Here is a 27,338-nt window from a genome sequence, read left to right as displayed (position 1 = left end):
GAATCTTCATAAATCCCGACTACTCTCAAAAAATCCTCGGAAGGCCATTCACACGCCCGAACTCCGTGGTGCGAGGCAGATTATACTTAGGCTTTGGTGCCTTTTCCTTCGAGCTTTGGCTCGATGAGCCCCTCAAAAGTTTCCTCATCATTTTCTGAAAAATTCTGAAATTTTTAGTAACTTCAAAATAAAAGTAAACCAAACTCAATAATATTGATAGCAACTACTCCTACAAGTGCCTAGAGCCTATATCATGCATCAAAACTACTTGGAACCATATAAATTTGACATGCAAGCTCAAGAACAGGGTCACCTAAGCAGCAAAAATTTGCAATGAATAAAGCACTAGAACAAAAACTAATTGGACCAATGGAGGAGTCACATACCAAGGAACAATCTCCCCAAGCAGTTTTGTGAGAGGTGCTTTGGCAAGGAGATCGAAAATGGCAGCAAGATGAGCTAGAACTTGTGCTTGAGCTGAATATTCGTGTTTGTGGGAGGAAGATGAAGTGTGTAGGTGCAGGAATAAGTGGAGGAGGGCCAACGTGGGCCCACGAGGTAGGGGGCGCGCCCTAGAGGGGTGGGCGCGCCCTCCACCCTCGTGGGCAGGTGGTTGACTCCCTGGTGTGTTCTCAGTTCCATAAATCCTCAAATATTCTAGAAAAAATCATATTTAAATTTCAGGGCATTTGGAGAAATTTTATTTTCGAGGTATTTTTATATTGCACGGATAATCGGATAACGGACAGAAAAATATTTATTTTCATTTTATTTAATATAAATAACAGAAAGTAAAAGTGGGGTATAGAAGGTTGTGCCTTCTAATTTCATCCATCTCATGATCATCAAAAGGAATCCACTAACAAGGTTGATCAAGTCTTGTTAACGAACTCATTCCGGATAACATGGAACCGGAGAAATTTCGAATAACACTATGTTACCTCAACGGGGATATGCACCCCAATAATAATAATATCATATTTCTTCTTGACAGTAGGAAGAGGAAATTCAAAACCTCCAAATATAATCAATGGAATTTTTCCAATAGAGTTGATACTATGAACTTGAGGTTGTTTCCTCGGAAAGTGTACCGTATGCTCATTACCATTAACATGAAAAGTGACATTGCCTTTAGTGCAATCAATAACAGCCCCTACAGTATTCAAAAAGGGTCTTCCAAGAATAATAGACATACTATCGTCCTCTGGAATATCAAGAATAACAAAGTCCGTTAAAATAGTAATGTTTGCAACTACAACAGGCACATCCTCACAAATACCGACAGGTATAGCAGTTGATTTATCAGCCATTTGCAAAGATATTTCAGTAGGTGTCAACTTATTCAAATCCAGTCTACGATATAAAGAGAGAGGCATAACACTAACACCGGCTCCAAGATCACATAAAGCAGTTTTAACATAGTTTCTTTTAATGGAGCATGGTATAGTTGGTACACCGGGATCTCCAAGTTTCTTTGGTATTCCACCCTTAAAAGTATAATTAGCAAGCGTGGTGGAAATTTCAGCTTCCGGTATCTTTCTTTTATTTGTGATAATATCTTTCATGTACTTAGCATAAGGATTGGTTTTAAGCATATCAGTTAATCGCATACGCAAAAAGATAGGTCTAATCATTTCAGCAAAGCGCTCAAAATCCTCATCATCCTTTTTCTTGGATGGTTTGGGAGGAAAAGGCATGGGTTTCTGAACCCAAGGCTCTCTTTCTTTACCATGTTTCCTAGCAACAAAGTCTTTCTTATCATAACGTTGATTCTTTGATTGTGGGTTATCAAGATCAACAGCAGGTTCAATTTCTATGTCATTATCATTACTAGGTTGAGCATCATCATGAACATTTTTATTAGCATTATCACTAGTTTCAGGTTCATTACCAGATTGAGTTTCAGCATCAGAAATAGAAATATCCTTTGGATTCTCAGGTGTTTCAACAATAGGATCACTAGAAGCATGCAAAGTCTTATCATTTTTCTTTTTCTTCTTTTTAGAAGGACTAGGTGCATCTATATTATTTCTTTGAGAATCTTGCTCAATTTTCTTAGGATGGCCTTCAGGATACAAAGGTTCCTGAGTCATTTTACCACCTCTAGTCATAACTCTAACAGCATTATCATTATTCTTATTGTTCAATTCATTGAGCAAATCATTTTGAGCTTTAAGTACTTGTTCTACTTGAGTGGTAACCATAGAAGCATGTTTACTAATAAGTTTAAGTTCACCTTTAACATTGGCCATATAATCACCCAAGTGTTCAAGCATATTTGAATTGTTTTTCAATTGTCTACCAAAATAAGCATTAAAGTCTTCTTGCTTAGCCATAAATTTATCAAACTCATCTAAGCATGGGCTAGCAAATTTAGTAAATGGGATTACGGCTTTATCATATCTATAGAGAGAATTTACCTTTACTACCTGTGTCGGGTTATCAAGACCATGAGTTTCTTCAATAGGTAATGGATTAAGATTATATGTTTCTTTAACAGGCGGTAAATTAAGACCATGTATTTCTTCAATAGGAGGTAAATTCTTAACATCTTCAGCTTTAATACCTTTTTATTTCATAGATTTCTTTGCCTCTTGCATATCTTCAGGACTGAGAAATAGAATACCCCTCTTCTTCGGAGTTGGTTTAGGAATAGGCTCGGGAATTGGCTCCGGAGGTGTCCAATTATTTTCATTTACCAACATATTATTCAATAGAATTTCAGCTTCATCCGGTGTTCTTTCCCTGAAAACAGAACCAGCACAACTATCCAGGTAATCTCTGGAGGCATCGGTTAGTCCATTATAAAAGATATCAAGTATTTCATTTTTCTTAAGAGGATGATCAGGAAAAGCATTAAGTAATTGGAGAAGCCTCCCCCAAGCTTGTGGGAGACTCTCTTCTTCAATTTGCACAAAATTATATATATCCCTTAAAGCAGCTTGTTTCTTATGAGCAAGGAAATATTTAGCAGAGAAGTAATAAATCATATCCTGGGGACTACGCACACAACCAGGATCAAGAGAATTAAACCATATCTTAGCATCACCCTTTAATGAGAACGGAAATATTTTAAGGATGTAAAAGTAACGAGAGCTCTCATCTTTAGTGAACAAGGTGGATATATCATTCAATTTAGTAAGATGTGCCACAACAGCTTCAGATTCATAACCATGAAAAGGATCAGATTCAACCAAAGTAATTATATCAGGATATAACAGAGAATTCGTAATCCTTATCAGTAACAAAGATAGGTGAAGTAGCAAAAGCAGGGTCAGGTTTCATTCTAGCATTTAAAGATTGCTTACTCCATTTAGCTAATAATCTTTTGAGTTCATTTCTATTTTGGCAAGCTAAAATAGCTAAAGAAGCTTCTTGATCAAAGACATAACCCTTAGGAATAACAAGTGATTCTTCATCATCACTTTCATCAGTATCATCAGATTCAATATTTTCAATCTCTCTAGCCCTAGCAAATTGTTCATCAAGAAAATCACTAAGTGGCATAGTAGTATAAGGCATAGAGGTAGTTTCATCATAAGTATCATGCATAGCAGAAGTGGCATCATCAATAACATGCGACATATCAGAACGAATAACAGAAGCAGGTGTAGGTGTCGCAAACTTACTCATAACAGAAGGTGAATCAAGTGCAGAGCTAGATGGCAGTTCCTTACCTCCGCACGTAGTTGAGGGATAGATCTAGGTTTTTGGATCTCTCAAGTTCTTCATAATGATAATCAGATATATATCCCAAGTGACTCAAAGAATAGAGCTATGCTCCCCGGTAACGGCGCCAGAAAATAGTCTTGATAACCCACAAGTATAGGGGATCGCAACAGTTTTCGAGGGTAGAGTATTCAACCCAAATTTATTGATTCGGCACAAGGGGAGCCAAAGAATATTCTCAAGTATTAGCAGCTGAGTTGTCAATTCAACCACACCTGGAAACTTAATATCTGCAGCAAAGTGTTTAGTAGCAAAGTAATGTGATAGTAGTGATAACGGTAGCAAAAGGTGACAGTAGTAAAAGTAATGTTTTTGGTATTTTGTAGTGATGATAGCAATAGCAACGAAAAAGTAAATAAGCGGAAAACAATATATGGAAAGCTCATAGGCAATGGATCGGTGATAGAGAATTATGCCGGATGCGGTTCATCATGTAACAGTCATAACCTAGGGTGACACAGAACTAGCTCCAGTTCATTGATATAATGTAGGCATGTATTCCGAATATAGTCATACGTGCTTATGGAAAAGAACTTGCATGACATCTCTTGTCCTACCCTCCTGTGGCAGCGGGGTCCTTACGGAAACTAAGGGATATTAAGGCCTCCTTTTAATAGAGAACCGGAACAAAGCATTAACACATAGAGAATACATGAACTCCTCAAACTACGGTCATCACCGGTAAGTATCTCGATTATTGTCACTTCGGGGTTAACGGATCATAACACATAATAGGTGACTATAGACTTGCAAGATAGGATCAAGAACACTCATATATTGATGAAAACATAAAAGGTTCAGATCTGAAATCATGGCACTCGGGCCCGAGTGACAAGCATTAAGCATAGCAAAGTCATAGCAACATCAATCTCAGAACATAGTGGACACTAGGGATCAAACCCTAACAAAACTAACTCGGTTACATGATAGATCCCATCCAACCCATCACCGTCCAGCAAGCCTACGATGGAATTACTCACGCGCGGCGGTGAGCACTATGAAATTGGTGATGGAGGATGGTTGATGATGATGATGGCGCCGGATTCCCCTCTCTGGAGCCCCAAACGGACTCCAGATCAGCCCTCCCGAGAGGTTTAAGGGCTTGGCGGCGGCTCTGTATCGTAAAACGCGATGATTTCTTCTCTCTGGTTTTTTTCTCCCCGGAACTCAATATATGGAGGTGGAGTTGGAGTCGGATAGGCAACAGGGGGCCCGCGAGGTAGGGGGCGCGCCCCCCACCCTCGTGGAGAGACGGTGGGCCCCTGGCCTTCATCTTTGGCAGGTATTTTTCTTATTTTCTGAAAAGTGGCTCCGTGAAGTTTCAGGTCATTCCGAGAACGTTTGCTCCTGCACATTAATAACACCATGATAATTCTGCTGAAAACATCGTCAGTCCAGATTAGTTCCATTCAAATCATGCAAGTTAGAGTCCAAAACAAGGGCAAAAGTGTTTGGAAAAGTAGATACGTTGGAGACGTATCACCGGCCTCTCCGCAACGGAGTAGATCTGATGGCGGCACTGCGAGCTCCCTCCCCTTTCTGCACCATGCCGCCGCCCCGGGCCACTGCAGCGCCGGTCACTCCGGCTCTATGACCGGAGCCGCCAGTCCTCCCCATCGGATCAAACCTGGCGGGGATCCAATACCCGATGGCACCGTCCTTTGCAGGCCCCTCTTATGGGGGTAAAACCCCCATAAGAGGGTTTTCTCTTCTGCGTCCGGTGCAAGGGGAGGGAAGCTCCAAGACGCCGGCATCATCATTGAGCCGGCGCAGGACGAGGTCCACGGCCACGACCCTCGGAATGGTCGGGTCCTCTTCATCGGCGGCGGCATCATCTCTACTCCCGCCGGGGTTTTCACCATGGCCGGCGTATGCTATACCGCAACCCCCATTGTAAGCTCTCAAATCTCCCTCTGCTTCATAGTTCTAAGTGTGTTAGATTAGATTGTGGCCCGCACATTGGACCCGATTTGATCTGATTCGACTGGATTCGACCGAATTTGATCAGAATCCACTGTTTTGGGGATGAACCAGAGTGCATGCTTACTTTGTTCGTCCCACATGGCTAGGTTGTTATTAATGCAGTGTTAGTTTGCATCATTTTAGTTCCACATTGTTACTCCGTACTACCAAATTGTTTGTTTATAGTGGCACATTGTTATTTTCTACTGCCACGTTGTTAGTTCTTAGTGTTATTACTAGTGTATATGCTAGTTCTTGACGATGTTGTTAGTTCTTACTGTTGTTAGTGGTGTATATGCTACTCTTCTTGCTGTTGTTGTTATATTGCTCTTGTTGCTAGGTTACGTCGGTGCATGTGGCATGCAATTAGGACATACCTGAATGCCAAAAATAGTACGTGCAAGTAGGACATGTGAGTGGTGGCTTCATCTAATCAGTGTTAGCACTGATAACTGTAAGCACTAATCAGAGTAGCACTGATCATGTGTTAGTACTTAGTAGTGATCATTGTAAGTTGTGTTCAGTGAGCATAGATGATGTTAGCTTTGATCATGTGTCATAAGTGTTGCTAACTGATGTCCATCTTGTTGTCAAGATAATGAAGACAGAGTGGGACACAACCGGCGGTGGTGCGCAGGTCGTCGTTGGCACATAGGGGGTGGAGGACCTCATTCCCACCAACCGGTGGTTGAAGAGAGTGGTGTTCCCTGGCAGGGTGGAGTTCATGAGGATGCCGCTGGGCGCTGGCAAGAGGCCGAGGAACGACCACAAGGAGGGTGCACGGGAACCTATCAGGTTCTACGAGCAGATCGCTGACCAGGAGGACATCGACATGCTCATCATCCCGCATAAATTCAGGCCGGTGATGAAGCAATGGCTGGTCAGCGGCCCTCCTCGCATCGTCAGCCTCTCCGCCAAGAAGTGGTGCGAGTTTTGGGTCCAGGTGCAGATGTTCAAGGGGCACATGGTGCTGGGGTGCGGCTGGGAGTACTTCTGCGACCGGCATAAGATCTTCCCCGACAACCTTGTAGTCTTCAAGATCTCTGGCCTGGGGTTGAAGGTGCAGATCTTCAACACCAACAGCTCCAACATCTGCAATGGTCCGGTGCTCGAAGCACAGCTGCATCGACAACATCACTCAGGCCCTCTAGTTCGTCTGTCTAGTGTGATCTCTCATGATTGTAGTCTAAACTGAAGTAGTATAGGTTTGAAGTGAAACCCCGTCTCTTTTGCTGTGAACTTGTGTATATTTTTCCCAGGGAGCAACACCCTGGGGTCCACCAGGAGCATGGGTTGCCCTGTTGTTTTAAACGTATGCCTAGTAGTTTATGATATGCATGTTCTTTGCTTGTTCTTGTTGTTTTTTTGCTGTTGTTGATCATAGTGTGTTGTGCGTGTGTTGTGTGTTGTCAAATGGGTGGTAAGTCCACCACATTTAAAAGGGGTGAGCAGATCAAGTACTTGCAAACAACCAAAAAGGTGTGCTTTGCATCTGCTCACACCTAAAGCACAAACACATTCAACCAAACAAGTTGCAGCCATCTGGGCCTTGATGCAATGCAGGCAATCAATCAACATGCAGATGTTGTTTTTTTGCCTGCATATCCTCAGCCAGGCCCAGTTGGGACAAGTATGCGAAGTGGCAAAAAATCATGCAGATAACCAAACGCGCCCATATCTTCTAAATAGTCCAGGTTTCCTAGTAGTTTAACTGTGGCATCCAAAAAAATCTACGTTAACATGAAGAGAGAGTGTTATAATCTACTCCACCTGTTTCTAAATATAAGTATTTTTTGATAAGGGACTACATGCGGTGCCAAATGAGTGAATTTATATTCTAAAATATGTCTACATACATTAATATGGATAGATGAATCAAGATCTTTGATCGGGCAATGACAAGCTTATGAATTATTTTCTTCTTCAAGGTGTTGCTTTTGGAGAATCTCTTTCGTAATTCGGGTTTTGTCTTCGGTGGTGCTTAGAGTGTTGTTGATGCTAGTGATTGATAACCGTGGTGGCCTCATTTTTCTTTTGTTCTTTTCATTTTCTGTTTTGGCCGTGTGTATCCTTGATGCCTCTGGACATCTTGTTGGTATAGAGACCAGATGTAATTGGTCTTTTCGTGAAATTAATATATTCCCTTTGTCGAAAATGTACTGGAATATTTTCATCCCCGTGCAATGCAAGGGCATTGTCCTAGTGTAAATAGAAATGGAGAGGGACTATCGAAACCGTAACATATTCTTACTATCCAACCTAGATATTTCTAGAAATATTTTCCTACACTTGAAATTGTAGGGATGGTCTATTTTTATGCAGGAATAGAAAGAAAAAAACTATATGTCCGAGTCAATGATCTAGACTTTTGTTTTTTACCTAATGAATATTACTCTCTCTGTTTCTAAATATAAGTCTTTTTAGACATTTGAAATGGAATGCAACATACGGATATATGTAGACATATTTTAGAGCGTAGAATCACTCATTTTGCTCCGTATGTAGTCACTTGGTGGAATCTCTAGAAAGACTTAAATTTAGGAATGAAGGGAGTATTATGTAGTCATGCATTTTTACTCAAAACAACATTGATTTACAAATATGTATTTGCTAATTCTTAGTCGACTAAATACCGTCTGTCTCTGTAACTTAATGTAAGCTGTTTTTGACACTGTCATGGACTCTAAAAACGCACTCTAAAAAGTTAAATAGGAAGTATTAGTAAAATCTCGAAAGGAGAATCATTGTTCCCAAGTTATGATCCAGGCATGATTTATTTATTTTCCAAGCTTTGAAAGCAAACACCACAAAAGGATTGTAGTAGATGAATATATTTTTGTGACACGGTGGACACTTTTTACATCTAGTATATGAACAAATTTGTTAAATCAACCAAGACTTTCTTTTCCAATGTAACTGCCAATTATTTGATTCTCACTCTACTAAGCGCTAGTCACTCCCTCTTAGAATAAGAATTTGGCAGTAATTCTATAAATACGTGCAGTAACCTAAACCTACCGAGTGGAACGGGAGTATCTAGCAGTAGCAGGCAGGGAGGAATGGCACAAATCTGAACTTCCCATCCAGAGACTGTTGCTTCGACCACATCCATGATCCATAACCTGACCAGCTGCACCTGCACGCGACCGATCTCACCGCAACTCTAATAACGAACTCGCACCAGCCGATGAGATGGAACTGCATGGCGCCGCTCAGACCTTTCCCTGATGCTGATGCAGATGCAGCTGCTGGGCTGCCCCGGTGGCGGCGACTGGCCGTGCCATGCCCGAACCTGACGAGACACGCATGAGGGCGACCGGCCGCAGTAGCTAGCTAGGACTATAGCCGTTCGACCTGGCGATCGGCCATGTAAAGTAAGCCGTCGTCATGAACCGTGGTACTGCCATGTTTTGGATCATGGGGTTAGAGCTAGTTTGGATTAGTTGAAGACTCAAATAACCCAAAAATATCCAAACAGGAAGGGTTAAAGTGGGTTAGTTCCATCTAACCCAACTATCCCGATGGAGAGGTGCTTATTTGGGTTAGAGTGGGTTAGAAAATAACTCTAACTCTAACTGTGTTAGAGTATCCAAACAGGACCACGGTCAGGAGGAGTTGTGGAAATGGACAAAACTGACCCTTTTTTGAAAGTTCAACACAAAATGATCTAATTCTGAAAATATTTCACAAAGTGGCCCTTTTGCATGACACCCGGGCCTAGGGCGTCATGCTATTTGGCATGACACCCTATCCCGGGGCGCCATGATACATGTCATAACCATGACGCCTTAGGTCGGGGCGTCATGCTCTTTAGCACGACGCCCTAGCCCCGGGCGTCATGCAAAAGAGGGTCATTTTGTGAAATATTTTTAGATTTAGGCCATTTTGTATCTAACTATCGAAAAATGGCCAGTTTTGTTCATTTTCACGGAGGAGTTGAGTTGTGGTAGCAAAATTTCGTGTTTCGGCCATTTTTTGAAAGTTAATCAAGATCTAATTTCAGTTTGTAAAAATTTCGGGATCTGATTCTTTTGCTACCGTCAGGGTCCATGGCGGTAGGGTGTAACAGGGACCTTGGCAGTAGGAAACACCGTCACCGCCAAACAGGCCGATGGTAACCTGTACATCCCTACCGCCAAGGTGCCCGGCGGTAGGTACAAGCATGCACTATGTTCCATACTTAGGAAATTTTCCGGTAGAGTGTGCAACCCTACCACCAAGGACCTTGGCGGTAGGTTGTTATACCCTACCGCCAGAACCCTGACGGTAACAGAAGGGTTAGATCCCAGAAAAAATTGCAAGACAAGGTCAGATCTCAATCAAGTTTCTAAAAAGAGTCAAAACACGAAATTTAGCCTGTTGTGGTTGTACGCTAGCAGGTGTACACGGGTGACGGGATAGCGCACCTGATCGTATAGGGTTGCCGAGCTCACCATTTCTCGTGAGGCACGATTTGGGTATAGGGTTGCCGAGCTAAGTTGAGAAAGCAAAAAAGTACAACACGAGAAATAATGTCCATAATAATGTGTCGCTTCAATGTAATATTAACACAAATTCATTTGCATTTGTTTAAAAAGATTCCTACAATTGCCACTAAGATGAAAAATATTAATAATTTCATCCAAAGATTTATTTAAGACAATTTCATCGAAAGATAACCTACCTGCTAGTAATTTCCTAAGAGTGTATATCATCCATAATTTCAAAGGAAGTCATACTCCATTGGACTAGGATTGGTGACTCACGCATTAGCCTCATTCACAATATTATTAGGTTGAGAACTCGAATCAACATGCTTAAAAATCAAATTAATATCTAGGATTTTTGGCTGCACTTTTCTCTTCATGATCACATCACAAATCAAAGAATCAAAAGAAATTGAAAATGAATTAGAATCATTGACCTTACCATCAAAATAAGTAAAATTGGATGTACGATTTCAACAGGTACAAGATGTGAGTTGAGAGGGGTAGTAATCAACCGTGTTAGGGTGTGGCTAGGTCTCAATCGATTAATATTTAGCTAAGTCTTAATGAAGTGATATAATATATAAGAAGAAGAAAAATGCACGAATCTTCATGCAAGATCAAACGAACATAGTATCGACTGAGACATAACAAAGTCTCAGTTGACTGAGACTTAGCAAAACTAATAGTTGCTAACCTTATTGCTGAACCGCTAGAGAATTGAAAGAGTGTAGTCAAGATTGTAGTCTCCAGGATTTCCCAGTCGCAGAGCTGGTGTCGCCTGATTTAACCGGACATGGCGAGTAGGCAGTGGCGGCCGCCAGCTCTAATTGCCTCAAGATTTTTTACCGGATATAATCGTCTGAGGCATATACACTGATTAATATAATAATTTTATCTTAAATTTTACATGTAGTAATTTAGAAATAACAATAAAAACATGTCTACAATCAATTATCTTTTAGCTTTATCTATAATAATTAATTATTCTTATAAACATGATGAGACATGTTGTAATAAGAGATAATCTTTTTAATAAGATAAGACAAGCCTTTTTTAAAAAAAATCTCCCCTCCATCTCAGCATCTATCTAAAGTGACCCTCCTAAGATAGTACCATTGTACATGCCCTTACGTCATACGTTAATCACGTCGAGGTTGACCTTTTTAGGGTAAAATAAAGCAATGAGCGTACTTAGGAACGAAGGAGGCCATGACCATGGATGAGCCTTCTTATGGGCATTTTTTCAGATTTTATACTCTCGGCTTTCACCATCGTCTAGGTTAAGGGAGGGGGTGGCAACTACGTGTATTCCCTTGATGCAATGCTAATTACTCATAGCCGTTCCCGCCAAAAGAAATTACGCATAGCCGTTAAAGGTATTGTCGATCGATAGGGGTCAGGCCCCTGCTCGCCCCCTTCCTCCGCCACTAGCCGCCGACCCATATATTCATGAGCGGGGTAGCGTATCCGGCTTTTTTAACCAGAATAGGTTCACCAAATTTGCAGCGGCCCTTAAACATTATACAAGCGGCCCGCGAACCACCCCCTCCAGCCGCTATATGTACGGGAGGGGTGATTTATGGTTCCCGTCTCGCATCTAGATCCGGCGCGTTCCTTCCCCTCCGCCACTTTCCTCTTCTTTTCTAACATGGTTCTTCCGTAGCTCCGCGAGTAATGTTGGGAGAAGGCCGAGGAGGACGCGCTGGACATGGGGGCTGGCACGACGCGGAGGCCGGTAGCTCCAGCAGCCACACCGTCGAGCTGTGGCGCCGTGAGCAAGCTCGCAACCGCGCTGCCCTCTCCCATAGTGGCGGGAGTCGCGTGTGGCGCCGCTTCGGTGAGCTGTATGATGTGCTCTGGCCATCGACGAAGGCTCTTCGCGAGACAGAGGTGGTGCAATTTGCAGCGAAGGAGGCGTTGGATGCCGGCAAAGAGGGCATGCTTCAAGGCGGTGCACACGTTGGATACCGCGCTGTGGTTTTTTTTCCCTTTCTCGCACCCCGAACTGCCCGACCCGCTAAAAAAATCCCCTCGTCTGATCCCGTCGCCGCTGCTGCCTTCCCCGCCTCCTGCCGGTGCGCTACCACTCCCGCCTCCTTCCGGCGCGCCGTCATCCCCGCCTCCTGCCGGTGCGCTACCACTCCCGCCTCCTTCCGGCGCGCCGTCATCCCCGCCTCCTACCGGCGCGCCGCCGGACCCTCCTTCTTCCCTGGAGCGCCGCCACCCCGCTGCCCTCGCCATCTTCCCGAGCGCGCCGTTGCCGCCGTCTTCCCCAGAGCGCCACCGCCCCGCCACCCCCGCCCACGGGACCAGTGGTCCCATCGCCGGTCTCCCCCCACCCAGATCTGCCGGAGGCGCACCGGATCCTGCCTCACGGCCGGTTCCCGCGACTCGGCCGCCGCCCCAACCGCTGGAGCAGCCGAACACCTCCACTAGGTGCCCCGGCGGTTCGGACGCCCACCTGGCCCCTCCCTCGAACCCCGCGAGCCTCCGCCCCGACCTACTTCCCGCGCGAGGTCGCCTCCGCCCCCACCATCTCCACCTCCGCCTCCGCCGATGCCTCCTTCTCCACCTCCGTTCGCAAGCGATGGCGGCCGCGGTCTTCACCCCCAGCCACCATGGCTGCAGATCCACCCACGGCCGGTCGTCTAAGCTTCAAGCATGGATGGATGGATTCAGGAAGGTATCCTTCCTCCCTGGGTGGAGCGAGCTGCAGATCCCGTCCGGCCCTCCGGAACCGGCCATCTCCGCCTCCTCCTCGCCGCCGCCGCTGGGGATCACGTCTTCACCAAACGCGAGCTCCGCCCCATCCGACCGACCGCAAAGGGGTGAGTTTTCTTCATCCCGAACCCTCCTGATTTGCTTACTGCACTGTGAGAACTCAAGCTTTTCTTCTTCAGAGATAGGACATGGCGGAAACAAAACTGCACGGCGATGTGCATTTCTGCAACACATCAGGTCTACATTTTCCATTGCCCTGGACTTATGAGTAAGTAGCATACAGAGTTCAGTCTGATTCTAAATAACAAGAGTAGAAAATATATTCTGCCGAGTAGAAAATATCTTCAGGTCTACATTTTCCATTGCCCTGGACTTATGAGTAAGTAGCATACAGAGTTCAGTCTGATTCTAAATAACAAGAGTAGAAAATATATTCTGCCGAGTAGAAAATATCTTCAGGTCTACATTTTCCATTGCCCTGGACTTATGGCAATCTGATTGTAAAGAACAAGAGTAGAAAATATAGACATGCGTCTTCACGTGTGTGCATTAAATTTGTTTTGATTCTGTTAATATATTTTTGTTGCAGACGGAAGAAAAAGCAACATGAAGTTCCTGTCTGCATCAAACTGCTTTCACTTATGGGACAGACCCAGTGCATAGAAGCTCCCACACAAGGTATATTCTGCCGAATTTCTTCCTTCTATGGGACTGTACATGGGGATTATCTACAAGGGTTATGTCCTTTCCAGGTAGATTATCTTATAGGACGGGCGAAATGCAACAGAAGAAGCTCCTCCGCTGCTACTCGCCAAACTCCAAGCAAAAAGGACCTTCCACTTTCCTTGCTAATGGCGAGCAACTCAAAGATGTCTAAAAGGTTACGCTTAATATTTACCCTCCGTATCTTATTTACTTGACCATTACATGTATAGATGCTTTCAGAGAACATGTATATATAGCTGCAGATCCTGCATTTACTTGACCTCTTTCTCTGTCAGGTAAATTACCATGGTACTTATCTAATGCGATTTGTAAAGTTTTACCAATCTGGTGAGCATATGAGACTGCAATATTGTGTTCACTCTCAGGATTAAACTGCTTGCTGTGTAATTCGCCTCTTATTATTTCCATGAAATAACAGTAGTTTTCTTGTCTAACTTCATTTGATTTTGTATGCAGGAGGATATTCAATACCAAGATTTATGATTTGGCATAAGTGAGATGACATACAAGTGAGTTTAAGTCGTGAGAGTGAAATAGCAACGGTTTAATTATCATACCGTCGGCAACTGCACCTCAACTGCGGAAAAAGAAATCTTGAAGAACCAAGACCACCACCAGCTGGAAGAAGGTAAAAATCCTTTTTTTTTCTTCTCCCTCCTCATTTGATTTCCATTTCCTCGCAGCTCTAGGTAATTTCGTGACCTACCTCTTGGTAAGTCACCTATCTGCAGAATGCATATTGTGTGTGTGTGTGTGTGTGTGTGTGTGTGTGTGTGTGAGATATACAGTGAAAAAACACCACAATGCAAGTGTCAGATCCTGTTCTTGGTGCAATTTTGCAACTATGTTCTGGACTGTAAGCAACTGCTTCATGTTAAACTAAAGCTCCAATCAGGCTTGTGGCTCTTTTGTTTACATTATGAGTAGTTGTTCTTATAAGATGTTCGTTATCTAGGTAAAACTTGGGAACATGTATGGATGGACAATACTATATGGATTTGGTCATTTTATTGACTAATTATACAGCGTATGAACTTATAGAGTTTAGAGTTGTTTATCCTGTTCTAATGCTGGAGTTAAAAGTTTCATGTAGCTAATGCCATCATCTTTATAATAGAGCGGCAACATACTCCGTAAGTTTTCACCCTACTCTAGGAAGCCATTTCATCAGTTTTTGGCTTCTGACACACTCGGAGCAACAAATTTTGTGCTGCTAATTGTACTGTCCTCTCTGTTCTCTCTCTTTGCACTTACTTGTGATTTTTGCTTATGTCCGCGTACAGATTTCATCCAGGAAATTTAGTCCTAGGGACTTTGATATACAATGATACACCAAAGCAAGCAAAGAAGCCAAAAGAAGTTAAATGTTTTTACCTGCTGCTGGCATCCGATGAGCAGTTGCAGGTGTCAACCATAGGTAATTCTTGTAAGATACTTTCACATTTCTCTAATTTACTTAAGTAAATCTTCATCAGTTTGGCTTTAGGTGAAAATGCCTGCTTGAGAATTTAGGGAAAATTACATATTACCTTTAGAGCTTTCAGTTCATGAAGTAATTGACCTCGTTTTTGCTTGTTTATTCTGTAGTATTGTTATATGAAGTGAGAGTTGCATGTGCTTATCTGAAGCTTATACTAATAATTTGCCTCCCTAATTGTGGCTGATCTGGAGCTCATACCCATGTTGGGTGAGTATCTCCCTCTCTGTTTGTTGGGCTGTCGGCAGCTCCTTTTTGCTGCGTCTCTGTATACTATAACCACTATCCCTAAAATAAGTAAACTATAACCACACTCTTTGATCATATTATTTAGAAGAAAAAAGATTAGAGCTGCATTTATTCATATTAATGTAGACTGGGCCTGATCCAAGAAATAGAAGACTTATACATTGATTGCATCCACCGATAAAATCCCAAATGTGTGTGGGCAAGACTATCTTCGTGTTTTCATAATATAAAAAATAGTAGTTAAGTGTCAATCTGTTGCTGGTTCAGAATTTGATAAGGTTGAAAACTTTGTATGAAAATCTTTGTAATTCTTTTGAGTTGTGGAAGAGACAGCTGGGATGACTTTGATAATATGCATTGGATGGCGGAGGACGAAAAATAAATAAGGTGGGGCAGCTCTGAAGCATAAAAAAATTCCAATGGAAAACGAAAGTAGTTCATGCACACTAAAATGCACACAAATACGTTTTAAAATCATGCTATTGTCCGGTCATTTTCTCAAAATGACACTAAAATTTGAATAATAATTACTTCTCTCCTTTTGTCTTCCATTTTCTCGTCCAGTACATTTTCCTCTTTTTAGTTCATCGGAAAAATTGACACACAGCAGCCGCTAAATTTTTTGAGAAGACGAACCATGGAGATTGGAGATGAAGAGCTGATCGCCGCCCCTGTGTACCTATTCTGATTGGAGTTCTTATTACAGTTACATGATCATGTGACAGCATGGCATCGGACAACACGGCCTTCACCTTAATGCACCCCAAAGGTGGTCATCGCCGAAGCACGCCAAGGGTGAGCCATAACCATACCGTTGACCCACCGGCGTGGTGAGGACAAATTGCATAGTATCATGTTTTTTCAGTTAAATCCTGAGAACAGAAAGACGTATCTAACACAGTATGTAAAATTTGTAAGCTCATATGAAAATAGATGAGATCAAATTAGGTAAGCACGTTCTTGCAAGCGATGTATTTTCTCACTTACGAGAATTACCAGTTGCATATATAATATACTGTAGTAGCCTATATTCATGCACTCTCATTTTTGCTGAACAATTCATGATCAATATTGGATTTTTTTAAAGGAAGCCACTTCAACTTAGTTTGAGCTCTCATGTTGTCGAATGAATCAGCAAATATGTTATCTGTGGCTTCTATAAATTGACACAATGTTTCTGATTTCCAACATAACAAAATTATATGTTTCGTTCAGTCAGGTTTTTTACCCCATTATGTAATCGGCTCATGTGACAATAGTATCTTCACTGTTCTTCTCATGACCATTTCCAAACTCAGGCTGGCTGATTTACATGAAATTAATTCCCTCAGTTGTGGTGACAAATATAATACACATAATCTATATTGTTATGCACTAGCGTGTGTGTGTGAAATAGATAGATTATGGTCACGCATCCAATAAAATGGATATGTGTGTGTTAGAGAGAGAGAGAGAGGGAAGAGAGGGGAGAGGGGGAGAGAGTGAGGAAGGGAGGGAAAGAGTGTGTGTGTGAGGATTTGATTGTAGAAAAGGTTGCCAATGTCACTTGATATGTATGGGAATGTTAAATGTAATATTAACATAATTAATATTGAACTTTTAAAATTAATGCGGTCCCGTTGCAACGCACGGGCGTTCTTCTAGTACCAGTAATTAACAAGAAGATATCTGTATCCTCCCATGTGCTGCGAGCTCACATGTTGTCAGATGGATATAGTGGGAAAAAAATAAAATATCTGATCAACGACCAACCGTGGTCCCTGGGAATCTACTTCTAGTTACGGCACATTTATCCCGTTTGTGCTTACTACTGTCTTGCTAAGTCTCAGCTGATACTATATCCGTAGAATTTTTTATTCAGATCTGTGCAGAAAAATTTAAAATTTTTCTTAGTTGTGTGTGTGTTCTTTTTAGAAAACTTACGATATATTCATCTTCAATCATGAAAGTACAACGAACACCAGAAATAATAAAATTTACATCCAGATCCGTAAACCACCTAGCGATGACTACAAGCATTGAAGCGAGCGCGCCGTCGTTATCGCCCGTCTCTCGCCGGAGTTGGGCACAACTTGCTGTAGTAGATAGTCGGAAAGTCGTCGTGCTAAGACACCATAGGACTAGCGCACCAAAACAGCAATTGTCGTCAACGAAGAATAACATGGATCGAAATGATCCAACCCGAAGGCACAACGAACATAGATGAATAACAACCAGATCCGAGCAAATCCATCGTTGATGGATTTGTCGGAGACATACCTCCACACGCCTACCAACGATGCTAGACGCGTCCCTGAAACGGGGGTGAGAGGGGGAGACCTTTATTCCATCTTCAGCGGCAGGGAGCTGCCGCCATCTCTTCTTCCTGAGCAGGACTCAAACCCTAACAAAACGCAAAGGAACGACTAACAACAAAGCCCTTTCGCCGGCCCTTGCTAGGATCCACTGCGCCCCCATGACCCTAGGGCCACTGCAGATGAGACGGACCTGCAACGGCGCTGGCGAGAGGCACGAACCCTTGCTTTGTTTTGGAGGAGGAGAAGGCGGCGGCCGGGGTTCTTTTTTTCCCACTTTGACTAAGACTTGGTTAAATATCAGTTGCCTGAGACCTGATCACACCTCTTACTAAACTAGTCAGTACCAGTACTATGGCTCCTTTGATTCAATGAAATTTCATAAGATTTTTTGGAAGATTTGAACCCTTAGAAAAAAAATTGTGATGCTTGTTTGATTCGTAGGATTGGCATCCTTAGGAATTCTTCCATAGGATCCATTTGTATTATATTTAGAGGAAATTTTACATTCACTCAAACCTCTTTATAGAATTCCTTTATTTTTTGCGCTATCAAACATTCTTTCAAACCATGTAGGATACTATGGGATATGCCATTCTATTTCTGCATTTTTCCTATTCCTTCATTTTGACAAGGAGCTGTTTGGATTGTGACTATCTTTGCCATATGTTGCCACATGATTTTAGCCACACTGGCCACACTTGCCTTAGTTGAGTTGTTTAAATTGTTAGCCACACTTTGACTTGACTAAAGGAATCTTGTCACACTTTTTGTGTCTATAACATATGGGGTTCATTGCTCATAAAAAAATATTGCCTTAGATATAGCTAGAACCAAACACCTATCTAACTTGATCAAACTTGCCTAAGGCAAAGTGTGGCAAGGTGTGGCTAGGAACCAAACAGCCATAACCTTAGGCAAATGCGGCAACATTGTATGGCAAAATGTAGCATGGTTAGGCCTAGAACCGAGCAGCCCCTAACGCCATGGCCCAACAAGCAATGTGCACGCATACTAATTTCAGAGAGAGATCGTGTACATGTACGTGGGAGCATCTCACTAAAAAAGGAGGTAAAAGCACCAGGAGTCCTACAACTTGCTCTCAATATGATAGTTTAGTCCTACAACTTGAAAAATGACCCTACCCAGTCCCTGAACTTGCTCAAGATGTGCAAAACTAGTCCTGGCGAATCAGAGAGCGCCATGTGGACTCGTGGGTGCGCACCCGGTCAGCCCGTGCTGTTTTGCAAATAACCCCCTGGAGTTGCTCTCAATCAACCCGCACTACCAGCACCAGAGCACCTGAATTTATTAACCGCATTTAATCTATCGAGGGGGGAACTCCTGTGGCTTATCGCAACTCATTCTTCTCCATCCTTGTCTCTTCGGCGCTGGAGCGGCCGTTGCTGACGTCAGCAACAATGGCTGCCTGCAGTCATTCCTCCAGACTATGGTGAGCTCCTTCGAATTGCATCTTCTCTCTCTGTTTCGTTTCTTGATTGTGCCGGCCACAATACGGCCTCGTACGGCGGATCCGTGTGCTTGGGGAAGCTGATTCAAGCTTGTTAGTTGCTTCGATCTAGCCAAGTGGCAATCCTATCAAGTGCGCTTGGGGTTATGAGCGATGCATTTAGTCTAGGGTTTACCCTTCATCGTTATGGGTTTGGTGAAGAAGGTGTGGTTTTTGCATGAAGCTAGGGTTATGAGCTATGTTCTACTTCTTGTGTGAGATTGACATGTTGTGTTCTATATTGTACATTGGGTTACCATGCTATGGTTTTGGTGAAGTAGATACAATAAATCTGAATGTGTAATTTATATGAATTTGTTTTGCATGCAGTACATGTTCAGTTAAGTATTACTGAATTTTTAACTGACTTTGTGCGGTTTATTTAAAATTAACTGAATTTTGCACTGAATGTATCTACTTTTTGTATGCAGTACATGTTCAGTTAAGTTAACTGTATTTTTAACTGAACTTGGGCAGTTCATGTTCAGTTAACTGAATTTTAACTGAATATCTCTCTTTTTGGTATGCAGTGTGTGACTCAGCAATGGGAAAGAGTGTTCACACTCCTTTCTTTACACTTGAGCTGGAACATGGTGGTCTTTTCTGTGGATCTATCACTGCCCCAGAGTATTATAACTCTTCTTTGGAGGTCCTTGACTATGTTGATGCTTGCACATTTTCATATGCAGTCTTAGAAGAACACCTAAAATGGTTGGGATATCCTGCCAATGAGCACATTATTTACTGGTGTTTACCTAAGAAAACACTTTCAGATGGCTTGGTGAGAATTAAGGGTGATGAGGATTTGCAGCATCTTATCACAGCTAGTGCTCAGCACAAAGTTCTTGCAGTTATGGTTGACCATGCAGACTTCATCTGCAATTTCAGAGAAGATTTGATAATAAAGCTGCCATCTGTTGTAAACCATGTCAGAATGGGCAACTCAATTGTTGGTGCAAGCAGTGCATCATGTGGTCAGAGCATTATTTCAGTGAATGTTGAAGATCCAATTTCAGAGGTTGCAGTTGATGGGACAGCAGAAGATGATGTTCTGACAGATTTGCTTAATTCTGTTGCTGACCCAAATTTGCTGACATACTGTGCAGAGCCTGACCTGTTTATAAGTGCAGAGCAAGACCTCCTTAATTGTGCACAGCCAGACCAGGTTAATGCTGCAGAGACAAATGTGATTGTTGCTGCTCCAGATCCAAATTTGCAACCTGAAAATGATGTGCTGTCAGATTCAGATTTCAATGACAGTGATTATGAAATAGATGATGGAGATGATGATCTTTATGAAGAAAACATTGACTTTGATGTTGATGAAGAGGCTGAGCAAGAGGAGGTAGAGGTTGAGCCTGACTATGTCCTTGAAGATGAAGATCTCAACCTCTCCACACAAGCACAAGATCAACTGAAGCACAAATTCAGAGCTTTCAATTCCAAGGTGGACATGAAATCCCCTGTTTTTAAACTAGGTATGGTATTTGCTGATGTGGTTGAGTTGAGAAAAGCTCTCAAGGCCTATTCAATAAGGAACAGAGTGCAGATCGAGAAGCTTAAGAATGACAAGATCAGATTGGAGGCAGTTTGTCAGGGTGGTGGTTGCCCATGGGTGCTTAGGGCTGGAAATGACAACAGGACTGGAGGTTTTGTTATCAAGGCATATAATGGATTGCATAAGTGCCAGAAGAAGTGGAAGTTAAAGGATATGACAACAAAATTCCTATGCAACTTTTTCATTGATGAGTTCAGAGATGACCAGAAGATGTCCATTGGAACATTTTCAAGGAAAATAACAAAGGAATTCAATGTTACTCCTAATAGATGGAAGCTTGCTAGGGCTAGGAAGCAAGCACTTAAGGAGATACATGGTGATGAGGAAGAGCAGTTCAGCAGGCTATGGGATTATGGGCATGAGCTAAGGAGCAAAAACCCTGGGTCTACATTTCTGCTAACAACTACACTTGTCAAAGATACAAAATTTCCAATGGGCAGAAAATGTTTGAAAACATTATATTGGTCATATGATGCTTGTAAGAGAGGGTGGCTAAAGGGCTGCAGGCCTATTCTCTTTATTGATGGTTGTCATATGAAAACAAGGTTTAAAGGAGTGCTCCTTAGTGCTGTTGGAATTGATCCTAATGACTGCATATTTCCCATTGCAATGGGCTGGGTGGAAGTAGAATGCAAAGGTTCATGGGAGTGGTTTTTGACCACTCTAAAAGATGATCTAAATATTACAAACACAGCTCCTTTCACAGTTATGAGTGACAAGCAGAAAGGGTTAATAATTGCTGTGCACAAAGGAGAGGTACTGAAGCAAGATCTTTGGGCTATTGCAAGATCACCAAACAAGGTAAAATGGAGAGAGAACTGTCAGAAAATGGATGATCACTGCCAAGCTGCCTTCCACTGGACTGAGAGGCTTGAGCCAAACACATGGTGCAAGGCATTCTTCAGGGATTTTCCCAAATGTGACATCCTGCTTAACAACAACTCTGAAGTGTTTAACAGCTACATTCTTGATGGCAGAGAGATGGCAGTGCTTAGTATGCTTGGATATATCTTCTACAAGATCATGCACAGGCTAGTGAGTAAACAAAGGGAAGCTATAGAAAAGTGGGTAGGCCAGAGAATATGCCCAAAGATTCAGAAGAAATTGGATAAGAATACAGAGTTTGCTGCAAACTGCCATGTATCTGAAGCTGGACAACAATTGTTCAAAGTACAGTCTGGTAACAATTGTTACGCAGTGGATCTTGCTTTGCACACATGTGATTGCAGAAGATGGCAGTTGTCAGGAGTACCATGTGGTCATTGTATAGCATGTTGCAGGGAGGAGAGGATTGACCCAGAGACAATGGTTCATGACTGCTACACGGTTCAGACATATCTCAAGGCATATGGGTACACTCTTGTTCCTCTTGCAGACCCAAAGCATTGGGAGAAACAGAATGGGTACAAGGTGCATCCATCAGTGTTTACTAAACAGTTGGGAAGACCCAAGAAGAATAGGAAGAAAGCACCAGAGGAGAAGATCAAGAATGGTGTCAGGGTTCTGAATAGAAAAGGTGTGACAATGCACTGCTCAATCTGTGGCAGAGCTGATCACAACAGGAAGGGGCACTACAAATGGCTGGAAAGTCTCATTCAAGATGGGATAGAGGTGGTTGATGAAAGCTATGATGACCCTACCTTTCTTCAGGTATAGCAAGCACTTAACTACATATGTCATTGTACTGCATTTGTACTGTACTTATGTCATTGTAGAACTTAATGTGCTTAAATGAATCTGTGCAGAACATTTTCCCAAACAATGTAACCCTCTGTTGGATCCAATTGATTCACCAACAAGTATGGTTTTCACCATGGCTCAAAGGGAAATTTCTACAAGAGCTCCTCAAAGGGCATATGGCCCATTACCACAGCAGTCTACCTTTGTTGTTGCTGCTGGTGCTGCAATACCTCAGCCAGTGATCACCACAGAGATGCTCATTGGTAGACAGACAAGGGCAAACACAATAGCTCAAAAAGAAGAATGAAGAGCAAATAAAAGACAAAGAAATGCACCTCCAGGCAGAGGAACAGGAGCAGCTCCAGCTGCAGGCAGAGGCAGAGGTGCAGCTCCAGCTGCAGGCAGAGGCAGAGGTGCACTCCAGCTGCAGGCAGAGGAAGAAGTGTAACTCCAGCTGCAGGCAGAGGAAGAGGTGCAACTCCAGCTCCAGGCAGAGGAAGAGGTGCAGCTCCAAATGCAGGTAGAGGAAGAGGTGCTGCTGCAGATGCAGGCAGAGGAAGAGGTGCTGCTCCAGTTGCAGGAAGAGGAAGTGTTCCAGGTGAGAGGGCATGGTGGCTGTTGTTTGGAGATCAGATTCAGAGGCAAATACCTGATCTCAATGCACCTGCTGAAGATCTGAATGCAACTGCTCCCTGATTAGCTGGCTGTTGCAATTGCCATTTTTTTGTAAAGGCCTAGACTGATGTAACTTTGAGACTGGCCTATTAAGTATGCCAAATAGTGGCATGAAGTGGCAAGATTTGCCTTCTTTTGGTGGCAAAACTAGTTAATGCCTGAATGTGCTCAATGACCTAGTTAACTGAATTTTGCCCTCATTGTGTTGTTCTAGTTAACTGAATTTTAATGCATGTTGTTCTAGTTATCTGAATTTTTTGCCTGCTCTTCTAGTTAACTGAATGTGCATAATGATGTTGTTCAATAAAATAAAATAAAAATATTCTTCTACTTATGTGAATATGCACAATGAGCTAGCTAACTCAATGTGCACAATGATGTAGTTTCAAAAAAAATTTGCCCGGGGCTCGAACCCAGGACCTGGGGTTTATAACGCTGCGTGCAATGCCAGTGGGATAGAGCTAGTGATTTGTTCTAATAGCACCTCTGGATATACATATTGTAACTTTTGTGGTCTTGCAGTTAAGCATGCGTTACGGCCTCTGTCTGACGATCAAGCACACCGTAGCGTAGTCGTTTCGGTTTCCTCACTTTAAGACGTGGTGACCTGCCGTTCTCCCTCTCCACTCACCGCTCGCACACCCCACTCCTCCACCACTCCGCCAACCACCAAAAAACCACGCCACTCACCGTCTCGACGACCACGCCACCGCCGCCACCATGGACCAGAGTCTCGGATGGCAGAAAGCCGTCAAAGAGCTGGTCGGCGACAACCCCGAGCTTCGCGCGTAATACAGAGAGATCGCGCGGTGGTTCCCAAGTGTTCAGATGATGAAGATCCACGCACGCGGTCTCGTCAAGGTGATGACGGATGCTGAGAAGCGTCGTGCCTTCCCCGACGGCATCAACGTTCCTCCGGCGACCATCCTCCTCTGGGCAATGCGCGAGGTTTAGCGCTCCCCTGACCCCAGGCAGCGGGCCCGCTGGTGGATGTACCGCTCATCCACCGCGGCACCGGCCCAGCCGGATGCAGAGCGCATTGCATCCAGGACCAAGCACGTCCACGACTTCGTGCTTGCCCTGTCGGTGCCCGTCAACGCCACCTACTGGGACCGTCAAGGTCCGTCTGTCCTCTTCGGGCCTGACGACGACTCCGACGATGAGTCATCTGACGAGGAGGTGCCGGAGGTCGTCCTTTTGTCAGACGATGAGCCGGAGGTGCAGATTGTTGCGCCAGTCGGAGCCGCCATGGATGGTGGCCGCAACGTTCCCATTGAGGTGGACGACCTGCCAGATCTGCCTGAATCCGCTATCATCAAGCAGGAGGTTGAGGAGGAGGAGGTGGCGCCGGCTGTTCAAGAGGTTAGCAAGAAGAAGAAAGCAGCAGTGAAGAGGGCGGCTGTTCTGGAGGTGCGCCGCTCCGAGCGCCTGAAGCTGCTCAAGGACTGAAGGATGCTGCGTTTGCAAGAGGTGCTGCTTAGGTATGCTGTTATACCACAGCATATAAGTTAGAGATATGATGTTGTTAGGTAGGTATGCTGATATATATGACAGCATATAAGTTAGTAAGATGGGGCTGTTAGCTAGGTATGCTGCTATATCATCATAGCATATAAGTTAGAACTCTTTTGGACATTCTATGGTTAGGTGTGCTACTATATACAGCACATAAGTTATCTGTAATTATCTGAACTTGCATGATGTTGGTATGCAATTGGACTGCTTCCAATCTTGCAAATGTGGTGTGCTGCACTGCTGTGATGCAAATGTTGCATACAGTACTGCTTTACTTGTTTCTTTCTCTTCTTTCTGCATGTGGAGCACTTACTATAAATAGCAATCTGTACATATGGGACCTCATACAGAAATTCAGGTTTCAGACTCATTTTTTAGTCAAAATTCAGTCTAGTTCAGACTGTTAAGTTAAAATTCAGTTAAGTTCAGACTGTTAAGTTAAAATTCAGTTAAGTTATAATTCCCTTTAGTAAGAATTCAGTTTGGTAAAACTTCAGTCTAGTTCAGACTGTTAAGTTAAAATTCAGTTAAGTTATAATTCCCTTTAGTAAAAATTCAGTTAACTTAAATTCAGAGTGTTAGTTATAATCTAGTTAAGTTCAAATTCCATTTACTTAGAATTCAGAGTGTTATTTATAATTCAATTAAGTTCAAATTCAGAGTGTTTATTACTTTGGAAACCAACAGTTGACTCTAACATTGGGCCTACCTACGACCATAAATCTAATGCCTACCTACCAACCACCATTTCTACTATATAAAGCACCCCCATTTGCCACAAACAACAGCCACAATCCCTTCTCCTCCCCCTAGCCGCCAGAGATAACCCTAGGACAGATAGAGATGGATCTTGGAGAGGTCATCGATGAAGAAGAACAGGTGCCAAGGGTAGCCAGGCGCAGAGAGGCAAGAAGGAGGGACAGAAGGAACCTAGCTCAGCGGATACTTGCAGCATGCAACCGCAAAGACATGGAGCAGTTCCATGAGGCATTCCCCCTTGGCTCCAACCCTAGTGATGATGATGTCATCCACTGGGCAAGGAGGAGGGCAAACTTCCATCCCTTTCAGGTGACTAGGATGAGGTGGAGTAGAATTCTGTATCCAGATGAATAAGTTTTTATGTGATGCAGTATCTAGATCCTCCTGGCTATTTGCAGTTAACTGAAGTTTTTATGTGATGCAGTATCTGGTTTTTATTTGTCATGCAGTATCTACATGAATTCTATATCCAGATGAATAAGCTTTCATGTGATGCAATGTAATAAATCCTAGTTCCTCCTTCTTCTATGATATGTGATGCAGTGTATGGAATGTATGAAGTAACTTAATGAAATCCTGCATCTACCATTCTGTGATCCAAAATACCAGTGTATGCAACTTTCAGATAACTGAACAAATAACAGTTGACTGAACCATATTCAGTTAACATTGTATAGCAAACTTCAGTTAACTGCAAAAACAATCTTATACAAAAAATCTTATAAAATTTCATTGTATGAAACAATGTTCAGTTAACCAAAGAAATACTCACTTCACTGAATCTACATTCAGATAACTGAATAATAGTTAAGTTCAACAGAAAAGCAATTCAGTTAACTGGCAGAGCATTGATAATCCAAATTCACTTAACCAAATTCAGATAACATAGTGCATGCTTGTTGATTGCAGCAAATAGTACAGTGCATCTGGATACAGGGCATCAAAGATAACCCAAATTAACTAAACAAGTCCACTGATAATCATTAACTAAACAAGTCCAGATGATCACTCAAATTCATCTAGCAGCTCCCTAACCTTCCTTATCTTGCACTTGGTGTCCTCTTTATGCTTGAACAGGTCACCAATCATATACTCTAGCTTCTTAATCTCTTTCTTCAACACATCCCTTTCTTCCTTCAATTTGTCCCTCTCTTGCTTCATCTCATCCCTCTCTTTCTCTGCCTTAGCCCTGACCACCTGATGAATGTTGGTCACTGATTTGTCAGCCATTCTCTTCTTCTCAAGTTCTAGCTTTAGGTCAGACAGAGCTAGCCTTGTGTTGCCCAATTCAGTAATTGCCTGCTCTTTGTCAGCCACCATCTTAGCAAAATCAAGTTTTAAAAACCTCAGGTCTTTTTCCATGGCTTCCTTCTCTTTCACAACCCTAACATTTTCTTCAGCCTGAACAACAGCTTGCCTAATCCTGGATGTGACCTCATCTTCATACATGCCCCAGATCCTAGCTAGACTGGTCCTCAATTGTGGAGGCCACTCTGGGTCAACCCAATGCACATAGGGGCATTTAGGCCCATCCTAAAATTGGTGAGGAAATGCATAATTCAGTTAACTGAAGAAAACACCGAATCAAAATGCAGTTAATTGGACAAAACTAACTTAACTGAATCAAAATTCAGTTAACTCACTGAATCAAGTTTCAGTACAACATGTCTGTTTGCACAAAAATACATATTTGAACAACTAAAATAAACTAAATGGCACAAAATGGCACAACAGATCAAGTTCAATATGAAATGAACTAGTACTACAGCACTACCATCTCAATCTACAACTACCAACATGTACTAACCTTTTGTGCACAACCCAGAAATCTTCTTCCACTGTCAACAGACTCAAATGCAACAAACTTCTCACACACTGCTTGGTGCTCACACCTATTAGGTAGATCTGCAGCAAGGCCTGCCCAATCGGTGCTCTCAATGGTGCGAGGACCCTAAAACAAAATCTGGTAAGAAATCGCATTTTTCAGAAACCCTAGATGCTCATTTGAACCTGG

The 27,338-nt window shown here is 42.8% G+C and overlaps 2 protein-coding genes across 30 annotated transcripts; both read left to right on the top strand.

Moving 5' to 3' along the window:
- The first annotated feature begins 11,750 nt into the window (after nt 1-11,750).
- LOC123149208 (proline-rich protein 2) lies at nt 11,751-16,448 on the top strand. Of its 29 annotated transcripts, none has more exons than XM_044568799.1 (8): nt 11,751-12,988; nt 13,061-13,118; nt 13,471-13,559; nt 13,634-13,761; nt 13,883-13,934; nt 14,064-14,235; nt 14,891-15,024; nt 15,195-16,448. In XM_044568799.1, the coding sequence occupies exons 1-4, from the start codon at nt 11,869-11,871 to the stop codon at nt 13,756-13,758; spliced, it is 1,392 nt and encodes a 463-aa protein (XP_044424734.1). In that variant the 5' UTR covers nt 11,751-11,868; the 3' UTR covers nt 13,759-13,761; nt 13,883-13,934; nt 14,064-14,235; nt 14,891-15,024; nt 15,195-16,448. The 29 variants fall into 29 exon arrangements, 28 of the variants coding, with proteins under 28 accessions (XP_044424734.1, XP_044424740.1, XP_044424728.1 ...); XM_044568793.1 differs by having other exon boundaries at nt 11,753-12,988; nt 13,634-13,934; nt 15,195-15,294; nt 16,059-16,448; XM_044568796.1 differs by having other exon boundaries at nt 11,753-12,988; nt 13,634-13,934; nt 15,195-15,294; nt 16,040-16,448.
- A 3,233-nt stretch (nt 16,449-19,681) lies between these two features.
- Nucleotides 19,682-23,279, top strand: LOC123153710 (uncharacterized). Its single transcript, XM_044572695.1, has 2 exons — nt 19,682-22,345; nt 22,441-23,279. Exons 1-2 carry the CDS (start codon nt 19,682-19,684, stop codon nt 22,615-22,617), a joined length of 2,841 nt encoding a protein of 946 aa, XP_044428630.1. The 3' UTR covers nt 22,618-23,279.
- Nucleotides 23,280-27,338: the final 4,059 nt, after the last annotated feature.

This window comes from Triticum aestivum, chromosome 7A (genome assembly GCF_018294505.1).
Source record: "Triticum aestivum cultivar Chinese Spring chromosome 7A, IWGSC CS RefSeq v2.1, whole genome shotgun sequence".
Taxonomy (NCBI): Eukaryota; Viridiplantae; Streptophyta; class Magnoliopsida; order Poales; family Poaceae; genus Triticum; species Triticum aestivum.
The sequence above is the reverse complement of the archived record's forward strand: the minus strand, read 5'-3'. Positions and strand labels throughout refer to the sequence as shown.